We start from the raw sequence: 18,986 nt of genomic DNA on the forward strand, positions 1-18,986 counted from the left end.
CACTTTCGTCCAAACCAGGTGCAGATGCGAGATAACGGGTGTGACTTAACTTCTCCGGTTAGTTTGATCGAAAGGGTTTGCAATGGTGAAATAGGGGCAAGAAATTCCTGTTCAATAACAAACCAGGGAGGGGCTCTCTCAGGTGGGAGCGACCAATGAGCCAAATGTCTGAGACTGAACACATAATAATAAAATTAAATCTTGGGTAGGCCTAGCCCTCCTTTGTCAATCGGCCCATGTAACTTATAGAAATGTAATCTGGGACATTTACCATTCCAAATGAAGGACTTCACTATGCTATCAAATTGCTTGAAATAAGAGAGGGGGACATCTACAGGGAGAGACTGTAGCAGGTAGATGAATTTTGGAATGCAGTTCATTTTAATTACATTAACCTTCCCAATCATGGATAAATGTAATGAAGCCCACCTGCCCACATCGCAAGAAAACCTTTTTATTAGAGGTTCAAAATTAACTCATTGACTAAATCACATAAATTTGCTGGGAATAAAATCCCCAAATACTTAATGCCCTGTTTGGGCCACTGGAAGGCACCCAGCTGAAAAGCCGTTACTGGGCAGTACGCTGTCAGAGACAAAGCTTCGAATTTAGACCAATTAACTCTGTATCCTGAAAATTTAGAAAAGGAATTAATAATTCTGTGGAGGCAAGGCATAGATCTAATGGGGTTGGAGACGAATAATAACATATCATCTGCGTAAAGCAGAAGCTTATGTGCCAGACCTCCCGCAATCACCCCTGGAAAATGGTTGTGTTGTTATTCAAGTGTATAGCTTCTGGGAACGTGATGTAAGCAACACGCAATGCATGTTGGGACTTTAGGACACGAAAGCTGTGGTGGATACTGTGTTGTTTTGGAAATAGACGGTCTAGTTTGTATTATACAGATAAAAATATGTAACAATGGTGAATGCTTGTTGTGTAATTAACTGCCATAATCACACTCACGACCGGCGTGGAAACCGTATTTCAAATGGAGTGCGATTGATCTTCGTTTGTTCCATTATTATTTTTTTTCTGTTTATTATCACTGTGTACTAATATCTGATAACTGATGAGTGTGTCCTAAAACATGGCGGCAACTACCCAGAATGCAATGCGTAGGGGCGTAGTTTCCCAAGCTCTATAAGAGGGAATACCAGACCTAAAAATTATGCCTTTGTTAAGGCACTTAAACATGGTAAATAACCTGATTATTTATTCAAAACTATTATTATTAATAGACACCAAGATCGCTCACTTACATCTCTGAAATGTCTTTTTGAAAGCGTTTCATATGGAAAGCATCACAATCTAATTAATATCTGCTGAACATTTTAAAAAGATCAGATTTACAAACATTCTAAATCAGAAACATCTCAAAGACATCTGATGAAGGTTTTATTGACATCCGAGAGAAAACGTCTCATAGACGTATTGTAGATGAGCAAACAACCTAAAAAGTACATCTTCCAGATGTAAACAAACACATCAAATAGATGTCTGTGTAATGTACGTGTGCTATCAAGGCAATATTATTTTACATTTTATCAAACAGTATGAAAAGTTATAGAGTGATACAAACCAACTATTACCACAAAACTTACACATAATTCACAAAATCAATTTCTAACAATTTAAGAAATGTTTGCTTTTTTTTTTTTTTTTACCAAAAATTGTCACTTCCTGGAGGAGTCATATTCACATCATAAGGAAAACTGACTTTTGATAAGGAAAATGGATATTACAAAAGATGAACAGGATGCAAAATGATATTGAGCGCACGAAACATTTTGATTCGAGAAAGTAAAAATAAAAAGACACCTGAAATATTTCTTGATATATTAGAAGTTTGTGGAAAGCACACAGGGAAACAATCTGCTCAAACCAGTAGTAAAATGATTTAAAATTCATCCAGTGTTCACTTAATTCTGATAAATAAATAAAAACTAATATGATTTATACTTTTAAAAAACAAGTTTAAAAAAAGTTTCTGTAAAAACAAGTTTAATAGGCCAATTTGTTTTATAAATATTGGATGATTCATTCTGAAGCTGATCACAGTCTCCTTTCTCTTCAGAACTATAGATGATGCAGAAGGTGTTCGTCCGCTGTGAGAAGTGAGAGAAGCAACAGTGTAGGATGGTGAACCCCTACAACTGAAGAAAACACAGCTGATCACCTTCAAACATATAAGCTCATGTATCAACCATCAGAACTTACAGAGCATCAACGACACTTAAACTGACATGGGAAAGGTAAAAACAGGACGTGCCTGTAATATTATGCTTTATATTTTAGTTGTATTTGTTCTTTATTTACCTACTGTATGAGTAAATAAAGACCAAGTGTATCTGGGTGTTAGTCTTAAACATTGTATGGATTTTCACTTATCTGATATTTAAACAACCGCTTCTACAATTAGGAAATTCAGTTAAACACTTTGTCATTACACATTTTAGAAATGGCAACACCTGCCACACTCTATATGGAAACAATTAACATTTTATTCTACTCAGGGTGAGACACAAATTCACTTGGTAAATTGGTATGGGAAATATTTTGAAGCTCCTAGCACCTCATAAAAGAGACTTTATAAATACTTCTGAGTGACTGACTTTTGTCAGTTTTCCATCACCAACTGTTATCCAATAAATCTTTTTCCATTTTACACACAGTTAATAATAACAATCAGTAGTGCCAATTAAGTTACTGCAGCAGTTATCTTGAATGTAGATCAGATTGTAATAAAATGTTTTTATCACTTGTGTTTAATTTGCTTGCAATTATCGCTCGTCAAAATAAACTAATTGTTCTTAAAATCCCCTTATGATAACATACTGAGATGCTTAACAGGGTAATGTTGGTTTGAATGTAAAATTCTGTGATGGCTTGTTGAAGAGTTAAGGAGCTGTTCTTTTTAAATAGATTATGTTGCACTAGGCAATTCAAATAAAAACGTTTTTCATAAACAAACGAGCTTACAAGCAATTGATTGCATTTACATCCACACATGGACATATAGTGAGAAGAGCTTCTGATCAAGGCTATTTTATTAATGTATTTCAAGTACTTCAAAAAAATTACAGGTTTTTGCACAATAATTTTTTTTCTTTTTTTAAATATATAGTAATTTTTTTAAGCACAAAGAGGAAAACAAAAATTGAAAAAAAGGAAAAAGATTCTGTATAAAACACAGCAGATGTTAAAATCAAACAGTAGCATTAGACATTTCTCCATCTTGTTTTTCATAATTTTATCCACACACCATGCTTGCGTATCAGTGCACATAACTTATAAACTTAAAGCAAAAAAATAAAAAAACTACAAAATAAAATTCCTTGGCCAAAACTCCCTCGTAATTCACCCAAACTCCTTTATCACAGAATAACAGTAATAATTGATTTCTAGTTTGAAGCCAATTGCAATCAGAGCAGTTAAAACTCACTAAAAACCTCTCTCCCATCAGCATACAGAAATGAGTCCATGATTTAGATCTAAAGAAGTACTGAGAGCTGGGAATGCTTGTCTGAAATACAAGCAAACCATCAACGTGTTTGGTAGGATCTGCTGTTGAAATGCAGTTCCTCAATGGATTCAAAGATCACAGCTTGAGAAGATGTAGACATCTGGACACTGGACACTCCTGGACACTGGACTAGTCACACCATTTAAAAACAAAATGATGTCAACATAAACTGAAACAGAAGTACAGATATTTTTGTTGAGGTACAAAAATGGAGTACGGAAGATCTTTATGTGGAGACTAAAGGTATTTGATGCATTTATGGTTCAAAACCTCCTGCCTTTATAAGAGGCAAACAAAACTTTATAAGCACATTCAGGATTTTATTTCATTTTTTTTTTTTTTTTTACATTTGTTCTCTCAGACCTGAGGAGAGGGCAGAGCCAATGAATGCTCCAATGTCCCAGGGACTGAGTGATGTTAAACCTACACTAAATTACACAGTTGTGCTTCTGTGCTGAAAATAATATTTACCAGGGTCTGGAAAACCAGCCAAATAGAATATGCTGTTTTTTCAATTTACAGGGCTGGTTCAGACACACAGCTAACTTATTTCGGAATGAAACAAAAGTGATTCTTAGTGAGAATTAGTCTACTCAGTCAGGAAAACCAAACCATTATGGTAATAAATGAACCAATTGGCTAACAGTACATTTTTGTGTGTTATATTAGTTATCTATAGAGGCAATACAAGGCATGTTTTGATATAGGGTGCTATTCTGGACCTTCTATTTTAAATTTGTTTTTCAACTATAATAGAGGTAATGAATGAACATTGACAAGAAAAATTCCTTTGTGTTAATATTGATTAGCATGTAAAAAGACTACAGGCTCTATAGATTGCTTCTATTAGCTGTCGCTCTCTAACCCATCCTTTCATCTGATGCACAAAACCCAAGGCAAGAACAGCTACAATCTATTTTATTAATTGTCTGCACTTTAATGTTGCTTACATCTTATTGGAAAAAAGAATCTTATGTATCAAAAAAAAAAAAAAAAAAAACCTTCTCTGTGATGTTGTGCTTATGTTTACATGAGTCCGTCTCCTGTGTACAGCATATTTCACTCTCTCTCAGAGGGATCGCTTCATTACTGGCTGAATAAAATGACTCTCTGTAGATTGCGACAAGTGACAATTAAATAATAACAAAAAAAATTCACCCAACCTCTCTCTCATTTTAATTCCCTCACCTGCATGGAATGAAAAACTGCAGTTCTTTAGTGGTTGTTTATCATCAACTGACATCAATGAAAGTTTTTTGCATTGCAAGAAAAAAGTGCATGCAAACAAACCAGGTGAAAATGCTATGCACAAACATGTTCCTTTACCAAAGTGAGACTAGTAAAAGGCATTCTGACAATAGCAACTCTCTGTGCTCTCTTATTATATCCTGAGTATCAATCAAAACCTTATTTATCATTATCTAACATCAGAAAAAAATGACTGAAAAAAAAAACCTAATGTATATTGTGATATCTGTACAATTGCACACAGAAACTAAAAATAAAAGCTTGAATTCATTGCAATCCTTTTGCTTGTATTTGTTAAAAACGTCTTAATGACACAATGGAAAAGGAGTCTCTTTAAAGAGTTCTCGCTCACACTTTCCTTGATTGGCAGAAAAAACCAAAACCCATGTGACATGCTGTTTTGCTAATCTCCACAGGAGGGTGGTAATTCCAAGAAATAAAAAAAAAAGTAAAAAGATATAAAAAGGGCGAAACTTTAGTGGGGAGAGCAATGCTTTATCATGTCACTCGAGAAAGAAAAAGAAAAAGAACTCAAGAACAGAGTAACAGAAATCAGTGATTCTGTCCTTTTCCTTCTCGTCACTAGCTTCTGAATTTTTCTCTGAGCTATGCAACAAAAGTTTTGCTGGCTCCCAGAACAGTGGTTTCTTACAACTTAAAAACTGCTGTTTTCTGAAGTTTAGTCCTTGTAGTATATTTTATTTTTCTTAGTTTGTAAATAGTTTTTTTTAGTTTGTAGATGGGGCTCACTGATTGATTCAGTTAACTCTTTGGAGTGAAATGTTTCCCACTGTAGGCACTAGGAAGAACCAAGGCAATGAGGAGGCCGGCTCAGTGTCGCATCTGACCCATCTGATAGTTCTCTCTTTGTTGCCGATGGTGGCGCTGTGGCTGGGTCTGTGCAGTGGGTTGCTGGGCTCTTCTTCTCTTAAGTGTGCCTAAAGGGAGTAACAAATGCATGCAAGATTAATCACCATATTTCTGTTGTAGTTCTTTTGAATTTGCATTGATCTCAGAAAAAGAAACCAGATCCACAGGTAAACAACTTTAAACACTAGAATTTTGACTTCCGTTCAGTGAAATGATTCACTTTTTTGTACAGTGATGGTTATACAATTCTTTTGGTAAGCATTTGCACCGTAGTTCATCTCAAGTTTAATGACACATCTGTAGCACAAGGTTTGGCGAAGAAAACAAAGCGTCAAATAGACAAACACAGTTACAACCTCCACTAATGCACCTGTATGGCTCTCTAGATGGACATGCTCCACCTGTGTTTCATGTGAGTAAACTTTTTGTTTTCAGAGAAAAAACTTCCTATTAATTGTTAAATCAGTTGATGGTCTCACAGTTCTGCACGCATTAGTATGTATTTCAAAATGGAAAGCGGAGAAAACAAGCCGCTGATTAAAAGTGCGATGGTCAAAAAACGTTGACAAAACAGGCACTATTTGCAGATACTGCTTGACGTGAGTGTCGTATACTGGTAATTCATCAATACATGGTTAATCATTTATGCTGACATCACCCGGTGATAGATAGCGCACGGCGTGCACAAAGCACAAGGTGAGCGCGAAACTTCTCACAGTCCCTCCCGTTTTTAAGCAAGCACTCAGTGCATGAAACAATAACTAAAGTCATTGGGTTTTTTATTGCCAAAGATGTTACCCTACTCCATTCATGAAGATGTGGGATTTCTGCGTATGACTAAAGTACTTGAGCCACGTTACAACATCCCTTCTCATATCCATTTTAATAGCAAGGTTATTATTCCTTCTATAGTGATGTACAGCTTTTGAATGTTGAACATATGTTGAGTTTGAAATGCACTTTATTTTGATGCATGTAGCGTAATAATGTATGTTTTAAGTTAGAAGTTGATTTATTTAGGTGTTAAGGTAAAAAGTTGATTTAGTAATTATGGGAAAACAATTTTTATTAAAGGATGTAATGAAAATTAACCAAGGTTTTGCTATAGTAATATTGTAATAACCATGACTGCTGTAACTACCTCACAGAAATCATGGTTTTGATACAATTAACCATGGTTTTAAAACAGTAATACTGTAGTTTCCGTATAGTAACCATGATTTTACTATAGTATAGTAACCACGACAGTAACTAAGTTAATTTTGTGGTTACTATGGTTTTACTACAAATACCATGGTGGCTACTATAGTAAAACCATGGTGATTTTTAGAAAGGGCAAACCTGTTGAAGTGTTTGTTACCAAATAGAGGATTCTTACTTTGGATTTGGCAGAATATATATATATATTTATTACACACACACACACACACACACACACACACACACACACCCTAAAACTGTGTTCAAAATTTTAGGGTCACTTACTCATTCTTTATTATTATTATTTTTCACATTTAAGGATAACAGTAAAGTCATCACAACTATGGAACAATTGAAATGGAAATATGGGAATTATGTTGTGACTAAACAAAATTCCAAAGTAAATCAGAACTGTGTTAAATTTTAGCATCTTCAAAGTAGTCACCCTTTGCATATTATTTGCAGACATGTACTCTTGACATTTTCTCAACCAACTTCTTGAGGTATCACCCTGGGATGCTTTTTAAACAGTATTGAAGGAGTTCCCATCAATACCGGGCACTTATTAGCTGCTTTTCTTTATTATTCGGTCCAAGTCATCCATTTCAAAAACTTTTTTTTTTTTTTTTTTTAAATAAAATTTTAGTTTTATAATGAAATAAATAAATATGGTGACACAATTATATTTTTATCTACAAAACTAATTTCAAATATTTAAGCATACGCCTTCAAATCAAAAGGTTTTTAAGATCATGAGAAACATTTCAATCAAGTGACCCCAAACTTCTGAACGGCAGTATGTGTGTGTGTGTGTGTGTGTGTGTGTGTGTGTGTGTGTGTGTGTGTGTGTGTGTGTATATATAATTATTTTTATTTTTTTTAATTTTTTTTCTGAACATAGCAAATGCCAAACCGTACCGAAACTGTGACCCTAAAACTGTGATACAAACCGAACAGTAAGAAATTTGAACTGTTAAACCACTAGTGTATATTACATGGAGGTGATTTGGATTAAGTAGTCTGGGCTATAGTACCTGGCAGTGGTTTGGAATGGGTGGTTTGGGGGAATTTTGGGGATATTCCTGGTTGTGGTTTGAATGGGGGTAGTTTGAGGTAATTTTGGGTATATTACCTGGCAGTGGTTTAGGTGGGGGCAATTTAGGATTGCTGCTTGGTGTGTGCACACTGCAAATCTTGATGAATCCAGCCATGAGCATGATAAGGGCAATGCCCATCAACAGCACCGCCCACCAGTGTTCCTGAAACACACCCAAATATTCCCCATGATGACTGTCAATGACTCAATGACTGTTAAAAGAGACAATATCTGTAAGAGAGACAAAACACCTGATTGAACCCACAAACAAACAAACCAAATGAGTATCCAAAGATCTCAAGTGAAAAACTTGCCACTATCCACTCTGCAATGCTCTGGTAAAGCTCAGGGTTGAAGATGGCCTTCTTAAGCCTGGCCAGGGGACCATCAGCATCCACCAGCCTACACTTCATAAAGACATCACAGTATCCTTTGAAGTCATTACAAGGAGAGCCGGGCTGTAACGTGGTGCTCTTTCTATTAAAATATGTTGCCCATTTCTCTGAGCCAGTACTGCTGCAGGTATTGGGCTGACCTACAAAAGCAGAGACAAATGCATCCATATGATAGCATCCACACAAAATGCATCCATAAGATATCATTGCTTAATAAAATGCAATTACTTGTATCTTTAGGAGGAAACTACTTAGATGTTTTATGACAAGTTACTCTTGTTAAGTTTTGTCAGTGTTATGTTTGTTTGAATTCTTTACTCACCCTTCTCCATACAGCAAACATGACACAGCTCAGTGTCATCTTTCCCTTCCTCACTGGCACAGGTGCACACATCCAGACCATACTTCTGACAGATAGAGCCAGAACAACCCTGAGAGAGAAGGAAGGGACATTCTCAGATGATATGATACATACATTAAACATTTGCTTTAGGCCAAGTGCACACTACAAGACTGAATCTCATTGCCCTTTCATATTTTCAGTCTGTGAATAATCTGCGACATGAAGCCCTGGATCATAGTCAACCGCTGTCACCTATGCTCTTCTAGTGTGCGCACTTGTGAGTTGCGAGACATGCTGCGACTAGTCGTAAAGAAAATTACTTTGTAATTGACACTCCTAGTCTGCGATTAGTTGTGTGCACCAACATGAAAGAAAACAAGAAGCGATGAGTCTATAAATGTGCACAGGGCAACAACCTTCTGTCTTGTAGTGTGCTTGGCCTTACAAAGAAGACAAAACAAACAACTGTGCAAATACATGAAAACTCAAACACGGGTAATGAGGCAGCACCTACCCCATTAAGGCAGACTTGGGTATTTGCGTGGCAGGCTGTGAAGTTTTCTTTGGGTGTTGAGGTGGGGCATTGGGCGGAGAGTCCATTGCACATGCCCTGAAGAGCACACTCAGATTCCTCCCTACACTTCATATTGCTAATCTTAAAGGTACACTCCGGTGTGCAGCAAGGACCCTGACTGGGACTGTAGGAGAACATTACAGAAAAATTAAAGGTGCTATAAGCAATGTTTATGTAATTACGATACAAGTTAGTGCAAAATATAAAAGTATAAAATGTAAAACTTAAAGTTTGAAAAGAACACTGAGGCCATCATTAAAAGCAAAGACTACATGTGCTGAGGAAACGTAACTCACTGGCAGCTTTTCCACTATCGGGTCAGTGCGAGCCAGGGCTATCAACTGGTCAGCCGGGGTCAATAGCCTCAGACACCGAGTAGCAAGATTAATATTGATCTTCATTCCCACCATCGGGCCAGTAGCCCCGCAGTGTTTCCCTAAAACCCACCCTCAAGGGAAACTCAAGTTGAGGTATTAGACGCTGAAGACTAGCTAGTCCTCAAAATGAACACGGATTTGTACTGTGTCAAGTGCAAATTACAAGTACAATTTTATATAATTTTTTCCCGAACCTGTTGTGCGCTGGATACAAAACTTGGCAAATTCGGCAACAATATACTTAATCACGCCTTCATTCAGCAAACACCGTTGATCTGACATTGCACATTTTCATGAGCCCAAATATTCTGAGGAGCCTTTATTTCATCTACTGACTAGTTCTGATGATTATCCAATTTCCGTTAATCTGTTTATGTAAACTGGTAGCTCTGACCTGACGAAACTCTACCTTTGACATTGACCCCGCCTCAATCCCAAGTTGGCATTCTTTGGCCCAAGGGTAATCGACAGGCCAGGATACTTGGACGTTGGTCCCGAGGAAGGATTAATAAAGTTATAATAACAAACTGATAATAAGGTAAGTGTTTTCACATTCTTGATTGTGTTATGATCAGATTAGATCAGACTGTAAAAGTCCTTCTTACGTACCTGCATCGAGCGTCTGCCTTCAGTGTACACTTCACCCCTTCTGGCGCATTGGCACTATGGCAGCACTGGTCTTTACACTGATCGCTGTAGCCACAGTCACACTGCTCATTACCCTCAACTAAGCCATTACCACAGATGGGCTGACCAGATTCTGAAGATAGTGAGGAGACAGTGATAAAAAAAGTACAAGCAATGAGAGAGAAAGAGAGAGAGAGAGAGAGAGAGCGCTAAAGTGAGACATACTTCAATTAATCTTTAATTATCATTGCCACACAACCAGAGGTGGCAGAATTTGTTTCCAAGACTTTCATGTGCCTGGTCACTTTGTGAAGGGATAGAAGCAGAAACCTTCCGATTACCAGCCCCTGAGCTTTAACCCATTAAACAACACAATTTTATGTTGATCATTTTAAAATCAACACTATATTACGTTTAATGTGCCAGGTATTCCGACACATGTTTTTCTATATTCTTGTAGTTGATTGATAGCTCACCAACGAAGCAGCTGAATCTCTTCTTATCCAGCACCTGGCTGATGTTGCGAGTGCTGCAGACAGAGAACTTGTTGTTGTTGAACTTGTCTCCTGATGTGGCTCTTGCATACATGATGTAGTTGCCTCTCTCTTTCTGATCCTGAGTCTTAGACTCACCTGGAGTGCACTCAAGACCTGAGTCATGCTGGAAGAGAGAAAGACAGAGGAAGAGAGACAAGGTGTCATCAGCAACAAGCATACAACTACACTTGGAATATTCTCTAAAAAAGTATTCTTCTCCTCTTCGACTAAAGATAAACGATATGCATTTTGCAGAAACTAGAAAAATCTCACACAAAATGTCCTAACTAGGCCCCCAAGGGATAAAGCCACAAGAGTTTGTTGTGTAATACTGGGTAGCTCCACCCACAATGAAATATAATGGGTCCAAAAACTCACTCTACATAGCTGTATATCAAACATCCAGCATTCTGTGTCATTAAACTGGGTGTGATATTATTCAGGTTAGTTCCTATAACTATACTGAATGTAACAGAAATATTGTCTTCAAACTGTTTCTCTGCCATAACAGTAGTTGACTTGAAAGGGGCTACAGCGCCCCTTGTGGCAACATTGGGAATTGGTAATTGCTTTGTGTAATGAATTGTGCTGACACAATTTGGAATGCAGCAACACACGAGATCAGGATTGCGTAGCTAGAAGCATCTGTGTTCACATACTTAAGTAAAGTATGTTTTAGCTTTTATTGTTGATAAAAAGTTGTTTACATTTATATTCTTAGCGATGATTTTTAACCAAGATGAGCTGAGTGCACAGATAGAGCAAATACCAGGTCAGGTTACTAAGTCTGTCTGTACAGATCATGGCGCAAATTGGGCAATAGAGCACATTAAGCAGTAAGGACTCACCGGAGAGCCAAAATTATGTCCGACCTCATGAGCAAAGGTAATGTGAGAGACTTTAGGGGGAACGTGTGAAGCGTAGTTCTGCACGGTAATTATGCCAGTGTTCAAAGACTTCTTCTTTCCATCAGAGTACTGTTTATTCTTCTCACATATTCCACCAGAGCTTCCTAAAACAACACACAAAAGCAGCTTTAGGAAAAAAAAATAATAATAAAAAAAATATTTTAAATGTTTTTAAAGCAAAATTCACGTGAGTTAAATCTTTTACATGAGTAAATGATTAATTTAGGCACACAGCCCAAGACAGAAATGAACTGCTACAGTGAATGGCCAATAGTGGACATATGACTCCCAATCTACATTGGAAGTGAGCAGTGGAACACAACAAAGCTAGATTACTCCCATTATAATCAACTGAGTTGTCTACATTACTTTAGAGCAGAGGCTGACAAATTTTTTGGCACAGGGGCCACAATGGAGTTTAAATAGCACACAGGAGCCTCATAATTGTTTCAATCTGGTTCTTATTTATTGAGCACATTCTAATACATGAGGCACAATTTTCTAAAGTATATCTCTGACTGATGGGACCATTCAGCAATTGCCTTAAGTATTACTCTACAAAGATTCATAACTTTCCATCAGGCATTAGAAAAACCTGAAGGGCTGAGTACTATTATGGATGGTTTATTTTACCTTCTTTAATACCTTCTTAGTGTCATTCCCAGATGAGTTTAATAATTAAATTAACACTCTGTTATTTATGACTAGTAAAGCGTTAAATATTAACAGGTAAAAGTTAATCACTGAGAGGGTTTGCACGCATTAAAGGAATAGTTCACCCAAAAATGAAAATTATCTCATTTACTCAACCTCATGCCATCCCAGATGTGTATGACTTTCTTTTTTTCTGCTGAACACAACATTTTTAGAAGAATATATATATCTTAGCTCCATACAACGCAAGTGAATGGGTACCAAAACTTTGAAGCTCTAAAAAGCACATAAAGGCAGTATAAAAAAGTAATCCATAAGACTCCAGTGGTTAAATCTGTATTTTCAGAAGTGATGTAATAGGTGTGGGTGAGAAACAGATCAACATTAAGTCCTTTTTTACTTTATATTCTCCTTCCTGCCCAGTAGGTTGCGATATGCACGAAGAATGCGAATCACCAAAACATGAGAATGTGAAAGTGAACATTAATTGTAAAACAAAAAGACTTAAATGGTGATCTGTTTCTCACCCACACTTACAGGTGCATCTCAATAAATTAGAATGTCGTGGAAAAGTTCATTTATTTCAGTAATTCAACTCAAATTGTGAAACTCGTGTATTAAATAAATTCAATGCACACAGACTGAAGTAGTTTAAGTCTTTGGTTCTTTTAATTGTGATGATTTTGGCTCACATTTAACAAAAACCCACCAATTCACTATCTCAAAAAATTAGAATACGGTGACATGCCAATCAGCTAATCAACTCAAAACACCTGCAAAGGTTTCCTGAGCCTTCAAAATGGTCTCTCAGTTTGGTTCACTAGGCTACACAATCATGGGGAAGACTGCTGATCTGACAGTTGTCCAGAAGACAATCATTGACACCCTTCACAAGGAGGGTAAGCCACAAACATTCATTGCCAAAGAAGCTGGCTGTTCACAGAGTGCTGTATCCAAGCATGTTAACAGAAAGTTGAGTGAAAGGAAAAAGTGTGGAAGAAAAAGATGCACAACCAACCGAGAGAACCGCAGCCTTATGATTGTCAAGCAAAATTGATTCAAGAATTTGGGTGAACTTCACAAGGAATGGACTGATGCTGGGGTCAAGGCATCAAGAGCCACCACACACAGACATGTCAAGGAATTTGGCTACAGTTGTCGTATTCCTCTTGTTAAGCCACTCCTGAACCACAGACAACGTCAGAGGCGTCTTACCTGGGCTAAGGAGAAGAAGAACTGGACTGTTGCCCAGTGGTCCAAAGTCCTCTTTTCAGATGAGAGCAAGTTTTGTATTTCATTTGGAAACCAAGGTCCTAGAGTCTGGAGGAAGGGTGGAGAAGCTCATAGCCCAAGTTGCTTGAGGTCCAGTGTTAAGTGTCCACAGTCTGTGATGATTTGGGGTGCAATGTCATCTGCTGGTGTTGGTCCATTGTGTTTTTTGAAAACCAAAGTCACTGCACCCGTTTACCAAGAAATTTTGGAGCACTTCAGGCTTCCTTCTGCTGACCAGCTTTTTAAAGATGCTGATTTCATTTTCCAGCAGGATTTGGCACCTGCCCGCACTGCCAAAAGCACCAAAAGTTGGTTAAATGACCATGGTGTTGGTGTGCTTGACTGGCCAGCAAACTCACCAGACCTGAACCCCATAGAGAATCTATGGGGTATTGTCAAGAGGAAAATGTGAAACAAGAAACCAAAAAATGCAGATGAGCTGAAGGCCACTGTCAAAGAAACCTGGGCTTCCATACCACCTCAGCAGTGCCACAAACTGATCACCTCCATGCCACGCCGAATTGAGGCAGTAATTAAAGCAAAAGGAGCCCCTACCAAGTATTGAGTACACATACAGTAAATGAACATACTTTCCAGAAGGCCAACAATTCACTAAAAATGTTTTTTTTATTGGTCTTATGATGTATTCTAATTTTTTGAGATAGTGAATTGGTGGGTTTTTGTTAAATGTGAGCCAAAATCATCACAATTAAAAGAACCAAAGACTTAAACTACTTCAGTCTGTGTGCATTGAATTTATTTAATACACGTGTTTCACAATTTGAGTTGAATTACTGAAATAAATGAACTTTTCCACGACATTCTAATTTATTGAGATGCACCTGTATATCAGTTCAGAAGACTTAACCATAATGATTATAATTAAACCACTGGAGTCATATGGAATGCTTTTATGATGCCATTATATGCTTTTGGAGATTTGGTACCCATTCACTTGCATTTTATGGATTAACAGAGCTGAGAAATTATTCTTAAAATCTTAATTTGTGTTCAGCAGAAGAAAGTCATACACACCTGGGATGGCATGGGGGTGAACTATCCCTTTAAGTAGCACCAAACAGCACAAGCTGCCTTGTCAATGAACACAGAGTGGCTTTACACTTTGCTTTGAGGAATGTAACATAGTTCATCGACAAATTCCAAACATGTTTGCTGGTACCTTTTCACAGCGGAGAGAGCACGCATGCTCATAGTTGCCAAATTGGCCAAATTATTATTACATTGGAAGGAACATTTCAAATTGTTCAAGTTTAAAGCTCTGACTGAGTGGTTTGGATATAATGAGAACCCCAAGCATGTTAAAAACCCATGGATGCTTATTATCATACACTTATTACAGGAACAATTATCCAGGAGCAAACTGAGATTTGAAAATTAAAAGCTTTTTGATAGACCCAACTGTTCGCATTTAACGCTTCAACGAATTCAATGGCAAGCTCGCCAAAGTGGTCGCGAAGCTATATCTTGGCAAAAAAATTATATTTTTGCTTATAACTTCTGAATAGTTTGGCCTAAAATTATGAGGTCTCTTTAGATTCTTTTGGGCATACAGAGTCAAACGATACCCAATTGTCATATGTCAGCCATATTTTGAATTTGGTTGTAAAATGCTGTATTTTACAACCAAATTACTTGGTATGCATCATCGGCACTACGGGTACCTACAAAGTTTGGGGCAAGCGCCACCTTTTGGTCAAGATATAATAAAATGTTTAAGGTTTGATTAATCTCTTTAGATTCCTTGGGTGATGCATATCGTACCAGTGCAGGGAACATAGTGAATGAAAATTACTTCAGCATTCTGATTTCTGATTGGATGCTGTGCCTTTGAACTTTGTGATGTAATGATCTGTGACAGGACTGATTGCATGGCTGAATTACCAGAAACCTGTTTCACAAACTTGTATCGTGTCTGTTGTTTCTGTTCAAGCTTCTGCTACAAATGCAGTCATTAAAAACATTGGCTTGCCTTGAAAAAGTAAAAAAAATAAAAAGTTAAAAAAATAAATAAAATAATAATAATAATAATAATAATAAAAAAAATTTAAAAATGCAATTAACCATAATGAGCCAAGGAATCCGATGAAATAATAATTTTATTATAAGCATAACGGTGAGTGCAACTTGGAACAGTTGATGGCGCTTGAGGGTTTGAGCTGTACAACTTCAAGTTTGCCAAATTTCACAACTTTTTACGATACGGATCTATGTGCTGCCATAGACTTCCAGTCAGAGGAAGAATAATAAGAAGAAGAAAAAGAACACTAACAGATACAATAGGGGGGCTGCACCTTTGGTGCTTGGCCCCTAATTAATCAGCAACACTGTGTGCATTCAAAAAGCTGTACCCCTCTGCTATTAATGTGTGTATCTGTGTGTTAGTACTGCATTTAACTAATGTGTGTATTAAAACAGGAAGAAAAGTCCTCAGGGTGATCTCAGTCTGGATCAGCTAAAGAGGGGAGAGAGAGATACAGTTGAAGTCAGAAGTTTACATACACTTAGGTTGAAGTCATTAAAACAAATTTTTGAACCACTCCACAGATTTCACATTAGAAAACTACAGTTCTGGCGAGTCGTTTAGGACATCTACTTTGTGCATGACACAAGCAATTTTTCCATCATTTGTTTACAGACGGATTGTTTCACGTTTAATTGACAATATCACAGTTCTAGTGGGTCAGAAGTTTACATACACTAAGTTAACTGTGCCTTTAAGCAGCTTGGAAAATTCCAGAAAATGATGTCAAACCTTTAGACAATTAGCTTCTGATAGGAGCTGTACTGAATTGGAGGTGTACCTGTGGAAGTATTTTAAGGCCTACCTTAAAACTCAGTGCCTCTTTGCTTGACATCATGGGAAAATCAAAAGAAATCAGAAGATCTCAGAAAAAAGAAAAAAACTGTGGACCTCCACAAGTCTAGTTCATCCTTGGGAGCAATTTCCAAATGCCTGAAGGTACCACGTTCATCTGTACAAACAATAGTATGCAAATTTAAACACCATGGGACCACGCAGCCATCATACTGCTCAGGAAGGAGACACATTCTGTCTCCTAGAGATGAACATAGTTTGGTGCAAAAAGCGCAAATCAATCCCATAACAACAGCAAAGGACCTTGTGAAGATGCTGGAGGAAACAGGTAGACATATATCTGTATCCACAGTAAAACAAGTCCTATATCGACATAACCTGAAAGGCTGCTCAGCAAGGAAGAAGCCAGGCTACAGTTTGCATGTACACATGGTGACAAAGATCTTACTTTTTGGAGAAATGTCCCCTGGTCTGATGAAACAAAACTGAACTGTTCCGGCCATAATGACCATCATTATGTTTGAAGGAAAAAGAGAGAGGCTTGCAAGCCGAAGAACACATTCCCAACCGTGATGCATGGGGGTGGCAGCATCATGTTGTGTCGGTGCTTTGCTGCAGGAGGGACTGGTGCACTTCACAAAATAGATGGCATCATGAGGAAGGAAAATTATGTGGATATATTGAAGCACAATCTCAAGACAACCAGGATGTTAAAGCTCGGTCGCAAATGGGTCTTCCAAATGGACAATGACCCCAAGCATACCTCCAAAGTTGTGGTAAAATAGCTTAAGGAACACAAAGTCAAGTATTGGAGTGGCCAACACAAAGCCCGGACCACAATCCGAAAGAAAATTTGTTGGCAGAACTGAAAAAGCGTGTGCGATCAAGGAGGCCTAGAAACCTGACCCAGTTACACCAGTTCTGTCTGGAGGAATGGGCCAAAATTCCAGCAACTTATTGTGAGAAGCTTGTAGAAGGCTACCCAAAATGTCTGACCCAAGTTAAACAATTTAAAGGCAATGCTACCAAATATACTAACAAAGTGTATGTAAACATCTTACCCACTGGGAATGTGATGAATAAAAGCTGAAATAAATCATTCTCTCTACTATTATTCTGACATTTCTAAAATAAAGTAGTGATCCTAACTGACCTAAGAAAGGCAATGTTTTCTACGATTAAATGTCAGGACTTAAAAACTGAGTTTAAATGTATTTGGCTAAGTTGTATGTAAACTTCTGACTTCAACTGTACATGCCTGCCTAGCAATGTGAAGACATTAATAGAATCATACACACACATTAAAACTGATGAAAAGAATCTCACTTCCAAGGTGTATGTTAAGGAAAGGCAAACACTAACAGGATTTGGATCATGCCGTGCTGAAGGGGAAGTTATATTCAGCTTTAGGGGGCTATTCTGCATGGAAGGCAGGACTGCAGCTCTGTCCTTGTCTGAACTGCTCTTTAGTTTGGGATTCATTCAGATTTGCTACTAGATGTGGATCAACCAGAAGTGGAAAAAATTGTATCAAGGTAAATGCTTAGCAATACAGACTCAATGCAATGAGAAGGGGAGTGTTTGAAGGTTTGTAAGGACAAATCGCTTATTACAGAGGTTTTTTTGGCCAGTGTTTCTGTTACTACACACACCCAAAGTGTGGTGACTGTGACTGAGAAATTGAGAGACTTATCGGCAAGCCATGTAGTGAGGTTAAATGAATAGTTCATCCAAAAAAGGAAAATTCTATCAAAATGTACTTACCCTTATGTTGTTTCAAATCTGTATAATTTTCTTTCATATGCAGAACACAAAAGGAGATGTTTTGATCAATATCCCAGTCCGTCTTTTCAAAACAATGGCAGTGGATAGTGCTTTACTTTAAAGCTTAAAAAAGGACCCAAAAGTATCATAAAAGTAGTCCATGCAACTTGTGCGTCATATTCAAAGTCTTCTAAAGGTATACGAAACAACCCTAAATTTAAGTCACCCTTTTTTCAGCAAAAATCATTCATGAGCAACATGAAAGAGGCTCGTTCACAGTAGCATGCACATTCACACAAGAACTTGTATTGTTTTTAGTGTTAATGCAACTTCTTGTGTTGAACAAGCTTCTCTCATAGCGCTTATTACCATGCAATGGACTTCAAGATTTTTGCTAAAAAATGACTTGAATTCTGGTGTTGTTTCTAACCAAAACATCTTGGTTGCGTATGTAACCTCGGTTCCCTGAGAGGAAGGGAACGAAACACTGTGTCAGTGTCAAGGGAGGAATGTGGCAGGACGGAGGGCGGGGCCGGGCCGTGATTCTGCACACCCGGCCCCTAATCAGGCTGATCAAGCCCGAGAGGGATAAAGGCGACTGGAGACAACAGTTCGAGAGAGAGAGAGTTACGGGCAGCTATCCGGCATGTGTTTGTGTTTGTCTTTTTTAAGTTAATCATTGAACTATTATTTATACCGGTTCTTGCCTCCTCCTTTCCATTGAACTGTCCTACAGTCTCGTACCCTTTGTCTCAAT

General features: G+C 37.7%; 1 protein-coding gene across 1 annotated transcript in view; it reads right to left on the reverse strand.

Moving 5' to 3' along the window:
* Positions 1 to 3,035: 3,035 nt before the first annotated feature.
* LOC127409612 (disintegrin and metalloproteinase domain-containing protein 10-like) overlaps positions 3,036 to 18,986 on the reverse strand; it is a 115,999-nt gene continuing 100,048 nt past the window's right edge. The window contains exons 9-16 of the mRNA XM_051644297.1: positions 11,644 to 11,807; positions 10,736 to 10,919; positions 10,242 to 10,392; positions 9,196 to 9,379; positions 8,661 to 8,769; positions 8,258 to 8,478; positions 7,980 to 8,106; positions 3,036 to 5,715 (exon numbers count right to left, since the gene is read on the reverse strand). Coding sequence (XP_051500257.1) covers positions 5,609 to 5,715; positions 7,980 to 8,106; positions 8,258 to 8,478; positions 8,661 to 8,769; positions 9,196 to 9,379; positions 10,242 to 10,392; positions 10,736 to 10,919; positions 11,644 to 11,807 — 1,247 coding nt within the window. The 3' untranslated portion in view covers positions 3,036 to 5,608. The remainder of the gene's footprint in view (positions 5,716 to 7,979; positions 8,107 to 8,257; positions 8,479 to 8,660; positions 8,770 to 9,195; positions 9,380 to 10,241; positions 10,393 to 10,735; positions 10,920 to 11,643; positions 11,808 to 18,986) is intronic.

This window comes from Myxocyprinus asiaticus, chromosome 2 (genome assembly GCF_019703515.2).
Source record: "Myxocyprinus asiaticus isolate MX2 ecotype Aquarium Trade chromosome 2, UBuf_Myxa_2, whole genome shotgun sequence".
NCBI lineage: Eukaryota > Metazoa > Chordata > Actinopteri > Cypriniformes > Catostomidae > Myxocyprinus > Myxocyprinus asiaticus.